Below are 18,390 nucleotides of genomic sequence, written 5' to 3'. Positions count from 1 at the left end.
GATATAATATCTAATAATTATGACTTATTATCTCATATGAATTCAGATTTTTTAATATTCCTAGTTTTACGAGATACTAAGTCATAATTATATAATAATATATTTACAATTATTAGATACTATCTAATAATTATATCTCAAACAATGAGATAGTTATATAATTATGACTTAGTATCTCATATGACTTAGGAATTATTTTTTATTTTACTATTCCAAGTTTTTTTTTTTTAACTGTGTCATTATGAGATACTAAGTAAGTCATAATTTTTAGATACAATCTCATTATTTGAGGTATATTATTATTATTTGTGATGTAATTATAATTATGAGATAGTATCTCATAATTCTAAAATAAGATTTTTATTATTATTATTATTATTAAGTGTGGAAATGGTCTTCCATATTAATGTGACACAGAATCACGCATTTATATCTGGTTCATATTTTGTGATGAGCGCTATGAGATGAACATTGTTGTAATTAGCACTGTATACTGTAAATAAAGTTGAATTTAATTGAATGTACACACTATTTCCTCCTGGAAAACAGGAAAATGAATGTTTACTAAATGAATGATTGTCAAATTTCACTCATAATCTGGTTCAAAACCTCACGCTACGTAATCATGACTGTGCGGGATTTCATAACAAATAGCTTTTTCATCATATTTAGCAATTTTTCATTATATTTGACCCATGATACGAGTGGCTGTGCATTTAGCATGTGCAGTTAATGGATATTCTTGTGAAATAACGTCATGGAAACATGGAAGAAACAATCGGAAACAGGTAAACTCTGAAACAGGAAATCAGAGTCCCTATAAAATATTTTTGTGCTGCTATTATAAGTTTAAATCTACGTGTCAGGATTTCAGAGCAAAGTTTGCATGTTCTCCCTGTAGCTAAAGGCTGTACTGGGCTTAGCAAACGTCCCTTCATTGAAAGAGAAACAGACACGAGTTGGTGAACCTTGAACTCAGCTTTGGTGAGAATGTCTTCATATGGCACAGATTGAATAAGCTCCTCCCCCTCCTCTTCATTTATTCATTCATTCATGTCAGGTGATTAAATGTTCATTGAGTATAAACGTTCTGCCGGTTGATTAAACCACAATATTGGATTTTGTACATTTTGGTTTTTTTGCGACGTTCAATGAAATGAGTGAAGTTAAAAAAGTGATGAAGTCGCTCTTTATCATCAGTAGTTTTATCACCTGATGCTTAAATATGATCACATAATCAATGATTTACCTCAGTTTGAGTAAACGATTATTTTAAAAGGTGGAAAAATGGTAAAAAAAAAGAAAAAAAAAAGAGGCGTCAACTATGAGCACGGAAAAATAACGTAAAATTATAATTCGATTTAAATCAGTTTATTGATTTATCAATTCAGGTCAGTTAATCCATTGAAGTGAGTTAGCCAATTTAAGTCTGTTAAATAATTGATTGTAGCCAGTTAATCGAATAATCAACTGCGCAGTAGCGCCTCCACAGGAATGAGATAGATATTACATTATCAATACTAAAACTCAAAGGGTGATTGGAATGATTTAAATCAATCAACTAAAATTAAATTGTTGTATTTTCATGACTTGAAGTGCAGTTATGATTATCCGTTTTGTTTGGTCTTTAGTATTTTTCGTCAGTTTTATAAATCGTTCGAGAATGTAATTGATCACCAAGATAATTAACCATCATTGATCTTCTAAAGCTTGTGTCTTCATTGGTCGGCTTATTTTGAATGAATCAGTAGCTGCGTTTCCATTACTCTTGGAAATGCGCAAAATTGGGAACTCCCGAATTTCTGAAAAACACTCGAATATCACAAAAAGGTTTTTACGCTTTCCAGAGGAGGTTTTTCAGACGTTCCAATATTGAAATGTATCGCAAAAGCGATATGGAAACACTTTTTCCGCAATGACAGTACACATGACATGACGTACCTGGTCACATGACCGCTTCTCTTTACTTGAACAGCCTTCAATGGAAACACAATCAAAGCACAATTATACTTTGTCGCTTTTATTTCGCAAAAAACCGGAATGGAAACTCAGCTAGTGATAAAAGGTCTGAACTCTGCACATCGTAAGGGCTGTAAATACTTCTGGAAAATGTCACACGTGCTCTAAGAATTTATACATCTATGAAAAAATAAAATCCTGTACATTTGAACGTGGTTGTTTGCGTAGCAGCCTCTGTTTAAAGACCCTCAGACTTCTTGAAGCCTTTGTCCCGTCTAAGGCACTCTTCTGCCCGTCAGTCCCACTCACGCTAAAGTTTCACTCTCGGGATCCGAGCAGACGCCGCCATCACAAATCGCTCTGTCCGACCTTCGCAATAGAAAAACTACACACTAAACTACACACTCGCACTGGACTTCAGGGGGTTTGTGGCAGGTAGAAGTCGAACCAAACAGGAAGTGAAGGAGTTCCGTAAAGCTCAACTCCACGTCGCGATACAGGACGATTCTTTGTACATGATGTCCCAACGTAATCCTCTTCTATATCATATATATCTGTAATCCACCCATAGATTATTCAGCACAGATTCAGGCCCACCTGGTCTCTGTTAAGGCAAAGTTCCACTGATGAGTAGAAAGTATCTCCATTGATCCGTTTTACGCCAACAAACCCTGGCCCACGGTGAAGGAACGTTAAAAACCCAACTCCGTCCGTTGGTATTTGCATGTTAACTCAGATTTGAGGTCCTTAAAGTTCGACCCCCGCTACAAGAAGATTTCAGGTCATTAGAAAGTTTCCAGTTCTTAAGGTGGTGGGTGGTGTAAAAAAACAACTACTTACAATAACTTAGAACCACAGCAGTATAAATAAAAGATAGAGCTCAGCCTGCCTCCGTCCCTTTGGGTCAGAATTGATGGGGTTTGGGAACTCCAGAGGTGGTGCTGGTAATGGTGGATTCAGACCAGCAAGGGGCAGGGTACGCATCCATAACCAATAAAGAAATTAGTTCAGAATCTTTGAATAGTTGTTTTAACATCATAAACCCTCACATCCAGTGATTAAATATCTTTTTTTTTTAGAAGAAGAAAATGCAAGAAAACCAATCCTTGTGTCAAGCCAAAAGAAGAAGAAGTTTTAGGCTAAATCACAAAGTCTTTCAAAAAACACAACCAATAATTTACGAAGTGGAATAAGTGATAAAAAAATAGCAAAAAAGACAAGTGGAAATAGTTCGAGATCTGGCAATTTTCCGACATTATATTCACGTCCACCGTATCTTCTTCTTCTTCTACTTATAGTTTAAAATGGGTGTTTACAGCTATCTTCACGTGAATTACTGCCACCTATTGGACTGGAGGGTCAAACCTTTCCAATTGAAAGTGAGCCGGGCAATTAAAACCACCAAAGTTTAGAGACTTCTGACCCGCACATGTGCTGGAACGAGCCTTAGATGAGTGTGGAGTAGAGCTGAACTCCACCAGTGTAATGTTCTGGTGCCCTATGGACCCTAAAGAGATCCATCATCTGAATTATTGGTTGGTAACCATTATAACGTGAATGGCTGCCACCTGCTGGACTGAAGCGTGAAACATTCGCCCACTTTGGTTCTGATTGAACTGGTGTGAAAGTGAGCCATGAAGAACCACCAAAGTTCAGAGATTACCTAACCAGGCCCGTGGAGGTTCTGAAAGCAGCCTTCGATGATTGCAAGTGTGATCGCGGTGTTATCTGCTCAGCGTGGACGTGCCACTGCGCATGGTGCTGGGCAGCTTATCCGATCCAGGGATCTTCCACGCTCCAGGAGAGACTGTGGTCTTCCTGTTGGGGCGGTTCTCTCCTAAACCCCGGTCTTTGGGCTCGTTCTGACCGCTCCAGTGTTCCGCTTCGTCCCTGCTGTTCCCATTTGTGTGAGGGAGCTTTAAGCCGCTGGGAGAGGGCGAGCATTCCACGGCGTTCCCCAAGTGTCTGTCCGTGGATCGTCCCCAGATGCTCCTGGAGGGTTTGGGTTCCGGGCTCAGACCTTCTTTGCTCCCTACCTCATCGGTGGCAGACTGCATCCTCTGCCCCCTGCTGGTGGACCCGCAACACTCCGTCTTGGCCCGGCCGCTCCCGGCTCTCTCGGCTTTCTGGGAGCTCTTGGAACGCTCGGTCCGGGCGTCTTGCGCCGCCATGTCATGAGGTGGCAGATGATGAGGATCAGGGACTGGGGAAGGATGCGATGAAGGCGATGACACGGGAAGCCTGTTGTTGGTGGGCGGGGCTATTTCCGACAAGCTTGGAGAGGCTGAATGGTGAGCATCCCATGGGGCGGCATTGTCTGGAAAGAGCACAAATGCACAATCAGCACAAAGAAAACCTAAAAAAACCACACAAATGCAAACGCACCACTGCACAACCAATCACTGCAACTAAAATGAATAAATAAATAGATAAACACACATGAAATGCACCACTCAATAAATAAATAATTAAATAAGTGTAAAATGCACCACTGCACAACCAATCACCAAAAACAAAAATAAATAAATAATTAAATAAATGCTTCTTATATATATATATATATATATATATATATATATACACTTCTTTAACTCATTGGTGCATGTTTGTTTAAATGCAATTAAAAAATCCAGTTACAAGCTGCGTTAAGAGACACTGACAGAAATTTGTAATCCTTGCCCAACACTAGTACATATATGTGTGTGTAGCTTTTCTTTTGTTTTATTCCTTTTCTCACCTTAGCACAGCATTGGCTTTACTTATGGTCTGTTGTTTTGTTTACGTTGAGTTTGACCAGTTTGGGTCAAAACTGCGTTTATCCTCTTTTGGTAAACAAAAGAAGGTTACATCGACATCTTTAACTTTTCCTGGTTTTTCAGAGCAACCAAAATTGCAGGCTGAATGTTTCTCTCCAATAGAAAACAATGGGTTGTTTACAGACAGTGGGGCCGTGTGACATCATCAATCACGTAATTTCAAGATGGCGCAACACAGGCTTTAAAAGTGTAAAGTAGTCCCATTTTTAAAAAGCAATAAAATGAATATGGTGCAAAATAATGTGTTTTGTGAGGCATAGATCTTCTAATAAGTACATTTCAAAGGTTTTTTTGGTCAAACTTGTAAAAACAGTGGAGAACCCCATTAAACAACGGCATAAAATGAAGAAGTGGTCGAGTGAAATGGATGATGTTCAAACTAAGGCGGAGCTTTGAAGCCTGAAGAAGTTTGTGTGTGTGTGTGTGTCCAGTGCAGTCGAAACGCACAACTCGACCACTCTCACGCATGGTTAGCTTTGGTTTCTGCCCCGGTGAACCGCGGTCCCTCGGCCATCAGTCATTCTCAGCAGCCTGATGGTGAAGGTGGGGGCGGAGTCTAGGAATTGCTTTAAGAAGCTGCTGCAGGAGGTGAGGACAACCTCTTTTCTCTGGGAGTTACTGATTGATCTGTAAAATGATTTTTAAAGAGCCAGATGTATCAGGTGGGAAATGTTTGTTGTTCCTCTGACGACACCTGAAGGTGACGCTGGGAAGCAATTGTTAATTTGAAAACAATGAATTAATGTGATGTAAACATCAGAGAGGATGTTAAATGTTTAAATGGGGTGAGGGTTAGAAAGATGGGAGTGTAAGTAAACCTACTAGTCACATGCATTTAGTTTACTGCTATTGCTGAAAGCTCTTGTGTATTGTTAAATATGAGATATTGGTGATATTATCGTTCAATATTAATATCGGTTGACATCGGTTCTAGTTTTTCTGTTGATATATGAGTGAAACCTAAATATTCCGTCCAATTCTTTTCATAAAAAACAGGTTTAAATGAATAAAGATATCCAAATATTTAGATGTTACTTACTAAATTAATTCTGTAATTAATCATGTTATTCAAAGTGTCAAAATGTTTAGTGCCATCACTACTGTTTTGAACAAAATCTTTAAAATTACTCTCAATCTATTCTGATTTAGTTCTACTATAGTCCTGTATTTATAGTATATTGTTTATTTCCATCATAATATTAATGCAAACCTTGCTCATTGATGCCTATTTTAGGGGGTTGGGGTAAGTAGGAACTAATAATTTAAACTGGCAAATAATGGACATCTCAAATCGTGAATGTGGTTAAATAAGCTTGAAATATAAAGAAAAGAGGTTAAAAATGACAATAGTTGGTGAAGCTATGCAACATTAGGTGGTAGAAGTGGTGGAAATTGTTTATAAGTGCCAAAAATGTCTTGAAAGTGGAAAAAATGTGCAGAAAAGGCATCTAAATTAAAAGGAGAAGTGGTAGAAATGGGAATAATGTAGCAAAAATGCATTAAAAGGAGCAAAAATATGACACGAAAATGTGATGAAAATAGGTTAAAATATTTGGTGGAGTTGCAAAAAAAGCGTGAAAAAAAAGTAAAAATTAGATCAAATTGTTCAAAAAATATTCTCAGTTTCTTGAAGGCATCTGGCGACCCCCTCCCAGCGTCTCGGACGTCTTGAATCATAAAGTGAAGCTAACGCAGAGAACACAGGGAACGACTGACGCGCGTGTGTTTTATTACAGCTGATATAAACGCTTCCTTCCACACATGGGAGCAGCAATATTGCCCTTCAGCGCCCATGGCTGAGTGTGTTTGAATCGTCACACTGTGATTTATCTTCACCTCAGAGGAAATTAGACTTCCAGCAGCTTTGAGGTTTTTTTCATTCAGTTTTCAATGAAAGCTGAACAAAGACGGGAGCACGAAATGTCCAACATGTATTTGAAGTTGATAAATTAATTTAATGATAATTTATATATTTCATATTTCACAAAAAGACAAAAAAATGAATAAATGAATAAAGACCACAAAAATGTCCAAAATGTATTTAAATTTCGTAAATAAATTAGTTTCATAATAATTCATATATTTCACATTTTACAAAAAACAAAAAAACAATGGAATATATAATTTAGAATAAATAATTTAAAAATGGCTAAAACCACCCAAAATTTAGAATTATAATTTAATGAACACATTGTATTTTTTATTTTTTAATATTTAATTATTTAATGTATAATAAAATATAAAAACATATTACACATTTAAAACATTTTTAAAAATAGAATATTTAAATATACAAACTGAAACAATTCAATAGTTTTTAGTATTTTTTTTATAAACAAATTAAACAATTAAAATATTAAAAAAAAATAAATAGAATATTTAAAAATAAAAACTGAAACAAATGAATTGTTTTCAATATTTAAAAAAAAAAAAGTAAACAATAAAAATAGATAAATTATGTTTTTTGGGTTCATTTTCCAATTTACACATTTTAAACAAAAAATGTATAATACAAATAAATGAAATAATACTAAAAAATACCAATAAAGAAAGATAATTACATAAATGCAGTAAACCCCACACACACACACACACACACACCACACACACACACACACACACACACACACACACACACACACACACACACACACACACACACACACACACACACACTAAGCTCCATGCAGAGAGAATCATGGAGGCGGTCACAAACCGTGTCCTTAGAGTGGCCCGTTAAGAAGAGATAGGGGGAGCCATGCTTGTCACTTTTCATGCACATGGAGAGACTGGAAGATACCATTCCTATAGAAGGGGAAGTAACAGCCTAGACCAATCAATTAGTGACACATCACTGGAACGGACAGAAGAGAGTGTTAGTGCTAGAGACACAGATAAACGGTCAAAGCAGATGTTGTACAGCTGTTTACAAAGAGCATGCAGGATTACTGATCCAGAGTTAAAATGAAGAATAGGGAAGTCATTTTTATCTAGAATCAATACCAGAATCCAGTCACAATAACACAACTCGTAACACTAAACGATATAATATCAAGAGATGTGAAGTCAATCACAGATAAAAAAGACAATAATGTTCCCATGTTAAAGGAGCACAGGGCAGGATGTAGAAATCAGACTCCATAATGACAATACGGTCGTTAGTGTAACTGCAGCCATCAGCTAAGCCGGCACGGGGGTGCGCACGTGAACTTTTTAGCAGCACAGCTGATACTGTGACGAGAGGATGGATCCCCTCGAAGGTACTCGTCTGGTTTGAACAGATATCACATAGGCTACGTTCACACTGCAGGACTTATTGCTCAAATCCAATTTTTTGCCCCTATGCGATGTTTATCTGATTTTTTTTATGACAGTCTGAACGACCCAAATCCGATTTTTTCAAACGCGACCCAGGTCACTTGGATATGTAGTCCTAAATCTGATACGTATCCATTCTTTTGCCACGCGACTGCAGTGTGAACGGCCAGGTCGCATTAATCAATGACCGAGGCTGATTTAATGCACGTTTGATACGTTGACGTCATTACTAACAGCTGGAGGTGTGAGCGTAGCATCGCTGCAGTCTGTGTGTGTCCTCTGATCACCATAAACCAGACAGGCTTTAAAGGGCCCATGTTTACGCTAAATCTACTTCTCTGTGCTTTAAACATGATAAAGTGTTATTAGGGTTTCATACACATGTCCAAAGTGTTTTTTTCATTGATTCCATCAATCGTTAGTTTGAGGGTGATTTGCTCCTTTCTTACTGCAGGGTGAGCCCAAACACCTCACTACAGTTTGATGAAGCATTCCCACTTTGATGATGAATTTGACGCGGTACTGAGCTGGAGAAGCCACGCCTCCAGGAAGCTCTCTGCCGTGATTGACACATAAACACGCCCACGAAGGTGAGCATTTCAGCGTTCTTTGCGCAGTGCTATGTATGTATTTTTTACAGTTCATGTATGTACCTGTGAACGCCCCGCCCCCCACGCTCTGTCTCATGTTTATAAAGCAGCATGAGCTCGGCTACGGAGTGGGTGGGAGGAGGGTGGGTCGTCCTCTGGCATTACGTCACCGTGTGGGGCGGAGGAAGTCAGTGTCACGGCTTTAGACACGCCCACTCATGAATATGCAAGTAGGCCACAAATCAGCCTGTTTGTGTAGAGTTGCTCAGAAAGTGACTTTTCAGTGGCTAAAACTCCGGAAAACAGGTGAGTTTGGGAAAATAAACCTCAAATACTGTGTTTTTAGTGTTCTTAGAACAAATAGAGACGGGTGAAAAATAGCATGATATGGGACCTTTAAGCATCCACTGTTGATACAATCCCTTTTCTGCACAAGAACATGGATTATCCTTATGTTTGATATGTGGATTATGTAAATAGATCACCTGTGTGTGTTTGACGTGCGCTGGTTACCCTGTGTGCTGATCTGTTCTGTTGACATTAACATTTGTTTACTAATAAAAGCAGACTTACCACTAAAACAAACGTAAATACGTCATTTGTATGAGGAAAAAATAGGTTTTAATTGTCGGTTTTAGGTCGGGCACGCATATAAATACCTATAAATACCTGTCGGACCTGTCGGTTTCGGTTTTGCTCTGTCGGGTTCGGGTCAAAGCTTGAAGGTTCATATCATGCGTTTAAAAGCAAAACGGTAACACTCCTCATCCAATCGTCCTCCTCTGCACCTGCTCATTCATTCTCCGGCTCCACTGCACAAAAAAACTTTGAGACAAACGCGACAATGCGCATGCAGGTCAGTTTGGAGCCATCTTGTTGTTCTTCTTTCTCTCCGGCAGAGTGGACTTCTCTCCAAGCCGTTGAGAACATGCATCAGTGTCATTTGACATCACGTCTGTAGAACTACGTGGTAAACTGAGACCAAAATGTATCACACACTCTGTTCAAGGCAATAGGGAGACGTGTGTGGGCTCATTCTCTTTGGTTTTCAACACTTCATCAACCTTTAACATTAACATTTTCACAGATCCTACCTTATGCTCCTTTAATGTTTTATTACAAATCTATATAATATAATTTCTACGTGAACTGTATCTGCAGTGCTGTTAGAAACTGGCCACAAGATAACATGATGACCAATCCAATCAGAACACCAACCTGTGCGACCGTACCCTCATTGTGATCAGAGTTAATCATTTTCTGAATGTTTATTTTTATGTAAGAGGGAGATATTGCCATAGCAACCAGGTATAGGCTGAGAACCGCAGGGGATTCTGGGAGAGTGAGTTCTGAAGCATGCGAGAGCGACAATGAAGCGTAGGAAAGGTTTTAATGTTGAATATTAACTCAAAGCTGCTGATGTTGCTCTTTTCGTCTGTTTAAAAATGACTTAGAAACACAAATAAAACCCTGCCTGTGCTATCAGACTGGTGTCATGGTGTAGTCCTCTGCTTTCACTATCAGGTCATCAGGAGTAGAAATGATCTCTCTCACCGTAGTCGGGCACCTGACCCGTTCCCCTCTTCAGGAGGAGACGAACACGTCTACCGCCCGACTTGATCAACTCGATGGCCCTGGCGTGCGTCATGTCCCGGGTCGTCTCACCGTTGATCTCTATGATTTGGTCTCCAACCTGAAGATCAGACAGAATAGAACAACGTACCTTTAGTAGATCATGCTCTGCTAGAGCTCAGCTGTGGTGGCCCCTAGTGACTCACAGGACCCTCATTAGCATAGTCTGCATATAGCCAGAAACGCCTCTGAATGCACATTAGGAACATTTTATTAGTAATTATCAGTTGTTTTACCACATAGAACTGAAAAAGGAAACTGTTATAACACTGGGGGCCAAAATAAAAAAGTGATTGTATCTGATCTGAGGGCCACATTATTACCATTCATTATTATTCATGTCAGCAATTATAAAACAAAGAATCTGAGGATTAACACTGTTTTTGTGTGCTTTCTGTCTTTTTTAGGTGTGATTTTGTGGTTGCTTTGTGTTGTAATTCTGTGATTTTGGAGTCGTTTTGTTGTCTTTGTGTATATTTGTTGTCTTTATGTGTGTTCTCTGTCATTTTTTATACTTTTCTCTCATTTTGTGTTTATTCTGTTGTCGTTTTGTGGGTTTTGTGGTCATTTTTGTGTTATGTTGTGGTTATTTTCTTTCTTATTTTGTCTTTTTTTGTTGTTACTTTGTGTATTTCTAAAATCACTTTGTGCATTTTCTTGTCATTTTGTTGTTGTGAGTTATGTAATACATATAATAATGATTTTGGAGTAATTTTTGTATAAAATTGTTGTTTTTGTGTGTGTTTTTGCTGTCGTTTTGTAAAACTCTTATTTTGTATACTTTTCTCTTTTCTTCTGTTTATTCTGTTGTCATTTTGTGGGTTTTTGGTCTTAATTTGTGGTCGTTTTGTGTTTTTTTTGTGTTTTTTTTCTCATTTTGTCCGTTTTTTGTTATCTTGTGTATTTTTGTTCATGCTTTATGTGTTTTCCTGTCAATTTGTGTTTTCTTTTGTGAATCATTTCATTATTTTTTTTTTTGTAATTCTGTGATTTTGGAGTAATTTTTATTTCTTGTCTTTTTGTGTGTTTTTGTTGTTGTTTTGTAAAAAGTTTCGTCATTTTGTGTATTTTTCTCGCATTTTGTGTCTATTCTGTTACCATTTTGTGTGTTTCTAATGTAATTTTTTTGTATTTTTGTTTGTGAATCTAAAATTAAAAACCTGAAACATACGAAATGATACGAAAGTATCATATTGTAGATGCTGCTTTAAACTTTATTTTTGTTTGAACATATTTCCTCCATACATATCTAAAAAAAATAACAGATTTAAATCAATTTAAAGGTTGTTTTGGAATTTTTTCCCCCCTCATTTGCTTTTATTTTAAAACCTATGTATGTTTGTAAGCAGGACTGTTCAATATTTGCTCCTCCTTGTCTGTGAACTCTGGACTTCATCGACTAAACGGCGTTGCTCAGTAATCCCTCCCCCGGGGGCGTTTTGCACACATTATCTCTGACAGGTTTGATCCAGATAAGCAACGCAGAGTAAACTGAGCTCAGATCAGAGCAGGAGCTCAGACACACAACTGACTTTACACTTTCCTCTATTTACACATGTCATGACTCATTTAAATGTTAACATCCTCTACTTTTCCAGAGGGGAAGTTTATATCTGTTTATGTTCTGCATGTTTTTATCTTTTGCTTTCCTTTTTTAAAAAAGGAAATGCTGCTCATAGTTTGTTGCTGTAAAACACAAATTTGGTGAGGAACACCTGGGTGGAAACAGGATGGACTGATGAGACACAAGAAGGGACAAAAAGTGATCAGCAACAAAAAACAAAAAAAGAGCCTCAAACACATAACCTACAGTAAACATCATTGGGTCTCCCATTTTCCGTGATTGCGGAAACAACGGAATTTAGTTCCCGAAATTGTCATTATTCAAACAAAATCAAGCAGAATACAATGTAATGTAATGTAATCTAATAACGTAACGTAATGCAACGCAACGTAACGTAACGTAATATAACATTGCGTAATGTAACGTTACATAACATAACGTAACTTAACGTTATGTAACGTAATATAATGTAACGTAACATAACGTAATGTTACGTAACGTAACATAACTTAAACGTTATGTAACGTAACGTAACGTAACGTAATGCAACGCAACGCAACAACACAACAGTTTGGGAAATAAATGTCAATTCATGTGAAAAATGACTTCACCTCCTGAAATGGAAGCAGCGTTATGACGCGGACTAAACCCTAAACATGTTTGGGATTATATTACACGTCTCAATGTAATTTTGTTTACATGAAACTGGTGGTGTAATGTGTAGCAAACAGACAGATTATAATCTGGGAAGTTTTAAAGCCTGTAACAACGTTGGATTAGGGAAAATGCAGGGTTAGGGTTAACTAGATAAATAAAGTACATCTTTTTATTCTTTAAGCCTGATTTTTGATTTTGTATGGCGCGTGGAGGAGGAAACAATCTCAACACAAACTTTCTGTGATGGATTAATCCCAGTCTGCTCAGGAAAGTCTCTGGTTCAGCTCTGATACCAACAAAGTAATTTGACCTTCAAAGAGCATCCTGCAGCTTTAAACTCACCCTGATGCGCCCGTTACGGATGGCCGGTCCGTCCTCCGCCAGCCGAAGGACAAACAGATCCATTTTGTATTCTCGACCTCCTCGGATGCTGAAACCAAAGCCTTTGACGCTTTTCTCCAAATCCACCGTGAAGAAGTCGAAGTCCTGTGTGAGCTGAGACGGGTCGAGAACACACGTCATCATTAGAGTATGTTGATAAACGTGCAACATTTGGTAAATAAAAAAATATGAACAATTATCATAAAGGAAAACATGAATGAACAAATATTTTTTCTCTGTGTTGCTTTTATTTTGAAAAGCAGAGATAAAATCTGATTTGAAACCATCTATAAGGGGGAATAAATGGGAGAGATTTTTGGGGTCCATCCATAAAGTCAGTAAAATAATGGTCCATTGTTCTATGAATCTGTGATAACCTCATTTATTTATTAATCTGAATAATATCCACTGTTATCCAGGAAGTTTATTATTATTAGCACTATAGTATATAATCATTTTAAAGATGCAAGTCCTTGTTTTATTAAGAAATAAAATGGGTTAAAAGTGACCAGAAATAGTGGAAAAGGTGGTAAAATGGGATTTTAAAAAGCAAAGAAACTGGTTAAAAGTTGCAAATCAGAGTGGACAAAAACAGAGAGAAAAAGTGGTTCAAAGTGTCACTATTACAACAATTGGACATGACAAATTGTGAATGTGTTTAAATGGAAAAAATATGCATGAAATTCAGTGAAAAGAGGGTAAAAGTGATGTTTGAACATATGCAACATTAAGTGAAAATGTCTTGAAAGTGGAAAAAATATGCAGAAAAATCATTGAAATTTGATGGAGAAGTGGCAGGAATGGGAGTAATGTAGCAAAGATATATTAAATGTAGCAAAAATATGGCAATAAAAAGTGATGAAAAAAGGTTAAAATATGGCAAGTTTGGTGTAGTTACAGAAAAATATTAAAAATAATCAAAAATACGCTCAAATTCTTGAATGCATCTGGCGACCCCCTCCCAGTGTCTCATGTCCTGACCCCTAGGTTGAGAACCACTGCTCTCACACCTAGAAACATTCCCACCTGCACCGGGGGCAGTCGGTATTCTGGGATGGCGAACGTCCTGGCGTCGGCGGCGATGTGTCTGTAGTCCAGCAGCGGGGGGTGTCTGTAGTCCAGCGTGGGGGGCTGTCTGTAGTCCACGGGCGGTTGTCTGTAGTCTGTGAACGACGGCTGTCGGATGTCCGGCTTCACGTCCTGTCTGGCCTTCACCTCCGACCTGTAACTAGCCGACCAATCAGAGTGCAGGAGTCAGGTGAGGGGCGGAGACCTCAAAAGTAACTCATAGTTAGTTAAAAGATAAAATCGTCTGAGTGTGTGATTAGATTAGATTAGATTAGATTAGATTAGATTAGATAAGAGTAGATTAGAGTAGATTAGATTAGATTAGATAAGAGTAGATTAGATTAGATTAGATTAGATTAGATTAGATTAGATTAGATTAGATAAGAGTAGATTAGATTAGATTAGATTAGATTAGATTAGATAAGAGTAGAGTAGATTAGATTAGATTAGTGGAAGATATTCAGAATTAAAGTTAAAAGCTCACTCTATCTTGTGTATGTCTGTGTAAAATATGCAGTAGATCTCAGTGAAGTGAATAATTCATGATTCCTAAGAGTTAGAACAGGAATGGGCAACTCTATCACAGCAGGGGCCACAAAAATGGGATTGTATCTGATCTGAGGGCGTTTTATGCATTTTTGTTGTTGATTTGTGCATTTTTGGGGTCACTTTCTGTATTTTTGTTGTTGTTTTCTGTATTTTACTGTCATTCTATACAATTCTGTTGACAGTTTGTCTGTCTTTGTTGTTATTTTGTGTTTTATTATGACTTATTTTGTGTATTTTTGGAATTGTTTAGGTGTTTTTGTGTAATTTGTGCATTTTGCTGTTGATTTGTGTGTTTTGGGAGTTATTCTGTGTTTTGTGTTGGGCTTTATATTCATTCAAACTTCATGAATTCATTTTTTGGGGATTTGGGGCTGCACAAGAGTTTAGAAGATGTAACTCTGGTCCCCTGTCTCACCTGCCCTCGTGGGGGTAAGAATGTGGCGGAGCGACGGGAAGCTGGCTCCCAGGGCTCTGCTGGGGAACGGGGTTGGACTGATGGCCTCCAGTGACTGGTTCCGTCATGGCTGGGTTGGACTGGGAGCTCGTGGCGTTGGTGCTGGTCTTGGGGCTGTGCTTCTCTGAGCTGGAGGCTGACGGAGGGTTGCTGATCTCTGAAATACAGAAAGAAAAACCAACCTAAAGTTTCCTTTAGTCGTGTCTCAGACATGGAGAGGTCGTCTGTCTCGTCTGCGCAGAGATCTGTTCATATCCTTATGTTGACATGACTGACTCAGCAATTTCCCTTTTACCATCTGTCCATGTTCATGTTATTTTCCAACAGGCTCATGTACGCCATGTTTGGCGTCTTCTTTATCATGTATCTGTGTAACTTACTGTACGCCTCCTTTACTCTTATCTAAGCAGAAAAGTTATGACTTTTCTGATGTTTTGTTTGGAACAGAATTTAGACGTCCTTGTTTTTTCACATTATTTACCTTTTCTTTGTTTTTGTTTATGAATTTTTCATGTATCCTGCATATGAACATCACCTGCCTGAAAAACACTCATAATCTCCCAGAAACGAGGGGGAGACGTGCGTTTTTGTAAATTTAGCAACTTTATGTCAACATTCATTGAATTTTCACACAATTCCAGCGACTTTTTTATAACACAAAGCGACTAGCGACGGCTGTAGCCACTTTTTTCTGCTGTTATTGGAGACATTTTCCCCAAAGTCCCAGATTTTTTAATAGACTTTGGTGTGGATATGCTCATGTTTCTACAATATTCACTCCTTATGAATGTGAAGTAGGTCATTCCAAGACAAATTACAGCAGTGATTATTGTCCAAAACATTTAAAAATGTGGTTAACGCCCAGTCGTGCAAGAAGAGAAAAATAACATCTCTACAAGAAAGTTGTGATTTATGCATGTCCAAATGTTAATGTGTGCATCTAAATACCAAAAGAGCAAGCAATTACATCATTTACTCACTAGATGGCGCTGCTAGCTTAAAGTTCGACATATAAGTCACATCGTCGTATAAGTCGTAACTTAATTTTTATATTGAAGAAAGTCCCGACTCATTGCAGGGGTTTGTTGAAGTTATAGTTAATATTCAAAACCATGTGAAAATCTAATTTTTGTTAGATGGTCACATTCATTCAAAAACACAAAATGACAATACAAACGCACAAAATGAGAGTAAAATATACAAAATGACAACAAAAACACACCGACATCACTCCAAAAAACACTGTATGACAACAAAACACACAAAATGACATTAAAACAACCAAAATGACTTCATAAAAATACTAAATATCAATAAAACTACACAAAATGAGAGTAAAATACAGAAAATTACAACAAAAAACAACAACGATGACAAAACGCACCAAAATTACTCCAAAATGACAACAAAACTACACAAAATGAGAATAAAATATACAAAATGATGACAAAAATCCACAGAAATGGCCCTAAAAACACAATAAACCCTCTGTTTGTCTGTGTAAGGTCAGTCCTCCTGGTGTGAATAGTCTGCAGCTTCTCACATGTTGCAGTGTTTGTTCGTTCCAGGTTGTATGTTTTATGTGTTTTGTGTGTGTGTATTTTTTTCTCACCTTCCTGTGCGATGATCCTCAGGGTGACGCTCAGGCCGGCGTCTTTGATCAGTTTGACGATGTCAGCGTGTGGCATGTTGACGATGGACTGGCTGTTGACGGCCAGGATCCTGTCCCCCACCTTCAGTTTCCCCGAGCGGTCGGCCGGGCTCCCCTCGATGATCCGCCCGATTTTATGGGGCACGACTGTGGGAGGAAGGATTCACACACTGTGGTTACAGCTGCTGCTGCTGCTGATGCTCACACACACTCACACTCACACTGACTGACTGACTGACTGACTGACTAGGTCCAACTCCTTTTCCTTTCCACTCCAGGCTTACGTAAGTGTGTGGGCGATGTACCGATGCTCCCACAGCAGAGACGTTGTGTCTTACTGACTTATTCTGGAAGGGCATTTATTATTGAGCAGCTCCAACGTGAGGGGCTTCACTTTCTATCCATCATGAAACTAAAAGCTCTGCACACACCTCAACTATAAATAAAGACATTATCATTTAGAATAATGACCTCAGTGGACAGAACAGAGGGTTTGGTGTGTTTTTGGAGCCATTTTGTGTGTTTTTCATGTAATTTTGCAGTCATTGAGTGTTTTTTGGAGTTATTTTGGTGAGTTTACGTTGTCATTTTGCATATTTCACTCTCATTGTGTATAGTTTTGTTGTCATTTTGTGTTTTTGGAGTCCATTCTGTGTGTTTGGGTTGTAATTTTGTGCATTTTTGTTGCCATTTTGTATATTTTACACGAATTGTGTATAGTTTTGTTGTCATTTTGTATATTTTACTCTCAATTAGTATAGCTTTATTATCATTTTTAGTTTTTGGAGGCTTTTCTCTGTGTTTTTGTTGTCATTTTGTGCATTTTTGTTGTCATTTTTAATTCATGTTTTAGTCTATAACCAGATATAGAGTAAAGTTCAGTCTTAACGTATGAGTACTAACACTGGATTGCCCAGAAAACATTGTAATAGAAGGAAACAATTACATACAAAATGTGAAGTTTTGTGCGGGCGGTGGGTGAGCATTAGCACAGTTAGCGCATTTTGTTATCACCAACTCTCAACATTGATCTATTTCTATCCTAAAAACGTACCTTTAAGCACTGGAATCATCGAGGCCTTTTAGGAAATCTCACATCAGCAACTTTTCCTCATGACTTTAAGTCACAGAGAAAATGAACCACCTCTTCAATTAGCATTTAGCTAGCAGCTAATGCAGATAAACCAGTGAAAGAAGTGCTTATTTCCATGTTTCTTGGCAATTATAGCAAACTTAACTTTTTCAGTGTCCCATAAACGTGCTCTCCTCAAGAATTTATTATCGACTGGCATCCATGTTAAACCATGACTTTGATTTGTTGTACATATCTAAATCATATTTCTATATTCCTATTATTTTTTGTAAATATCTGAATCATATTGGTATATATTTGTATTATTATTATTATTATTATTATTATTAGTATTATCTATCCTACTTCATTTTCTACTACTGTAATGTGTGTTTCTGATCCCTATTTTTAACAGTCTTTTCCTTAATTATACACTTATTTATTGTTTATTTATTCTTTTGTATTTGTTAACGTTTTTTATTCGTTTTTTTTTTCTGTAACTGTAACAAAAGCAATTTCCCCCTGGGATCAATAAAGGAATTCTGATTCTGATTTAGAGTCAATTTAAATTCCTCAATTTTTAAACTGCTGAATTTTTTTTTTTTTAACCTCATTAGTCAACAACATGCAAATTACTGTGATATATATATATAGATAGATAGAATAGATATAGATAGAA

At 37.5% G+C, this 18,390-nt stretch overlaps 1 protein-coding gene across 1 annotated transcript; it reads right to left on the bottom strand.

The window, feature by feature from the left end:
* Window positions 1-217: 217 nt before the first annotated feature.
* LOC114464775 (membrane-associated guanylate kinase, WW and PDZ domain-containing protein 2-like) lies at window positions 218-17,773 on the bottom strand. The gene is made up of 7 exons (XM_028449316.1): window positions 17,694-17,773; window positions 16,601-16,786; window positions 14,950-15,145; window positions 13,944-14,145; window positions 12,879-13,031; window positions 10,238-10,376; window positions 218-4,276 (listed from the first exon to the last, which is right to left on the bottom strand). Exons 1-7 carry the CDS (start codon window positions 17,710-17,712, stop codon window positions 3,684-3,686), a joined length of 1,488 nt encoding a protein of 495 aa, XP_028305117.1. The 5' UTR covers window positions 17,713-17,773; the 3' UTR covers window positions 218-3,683.
* Between the last annotated feature and the right edge of the window lie 617 nt (window positions 17,774-18,390).

Source organism: Gouania willdenowi, chromosome 6 (assembly GCF_900634775.1).
Source record: "Gouania willdenowi chromosome 6, fGouWil2.1, whole genome shotgun sequence".
Lineage (NCBI taxonomy): Eukaryota > Metazoa > Chordata > Actinopteri > Blenniiformes > Gobiesocidae > Gouania > Gouania willdenowi.
Note: the sequence above shows the minus strand (reverse complement) of the source record. Positions and strands in the feature narration are given on the sequence as shown.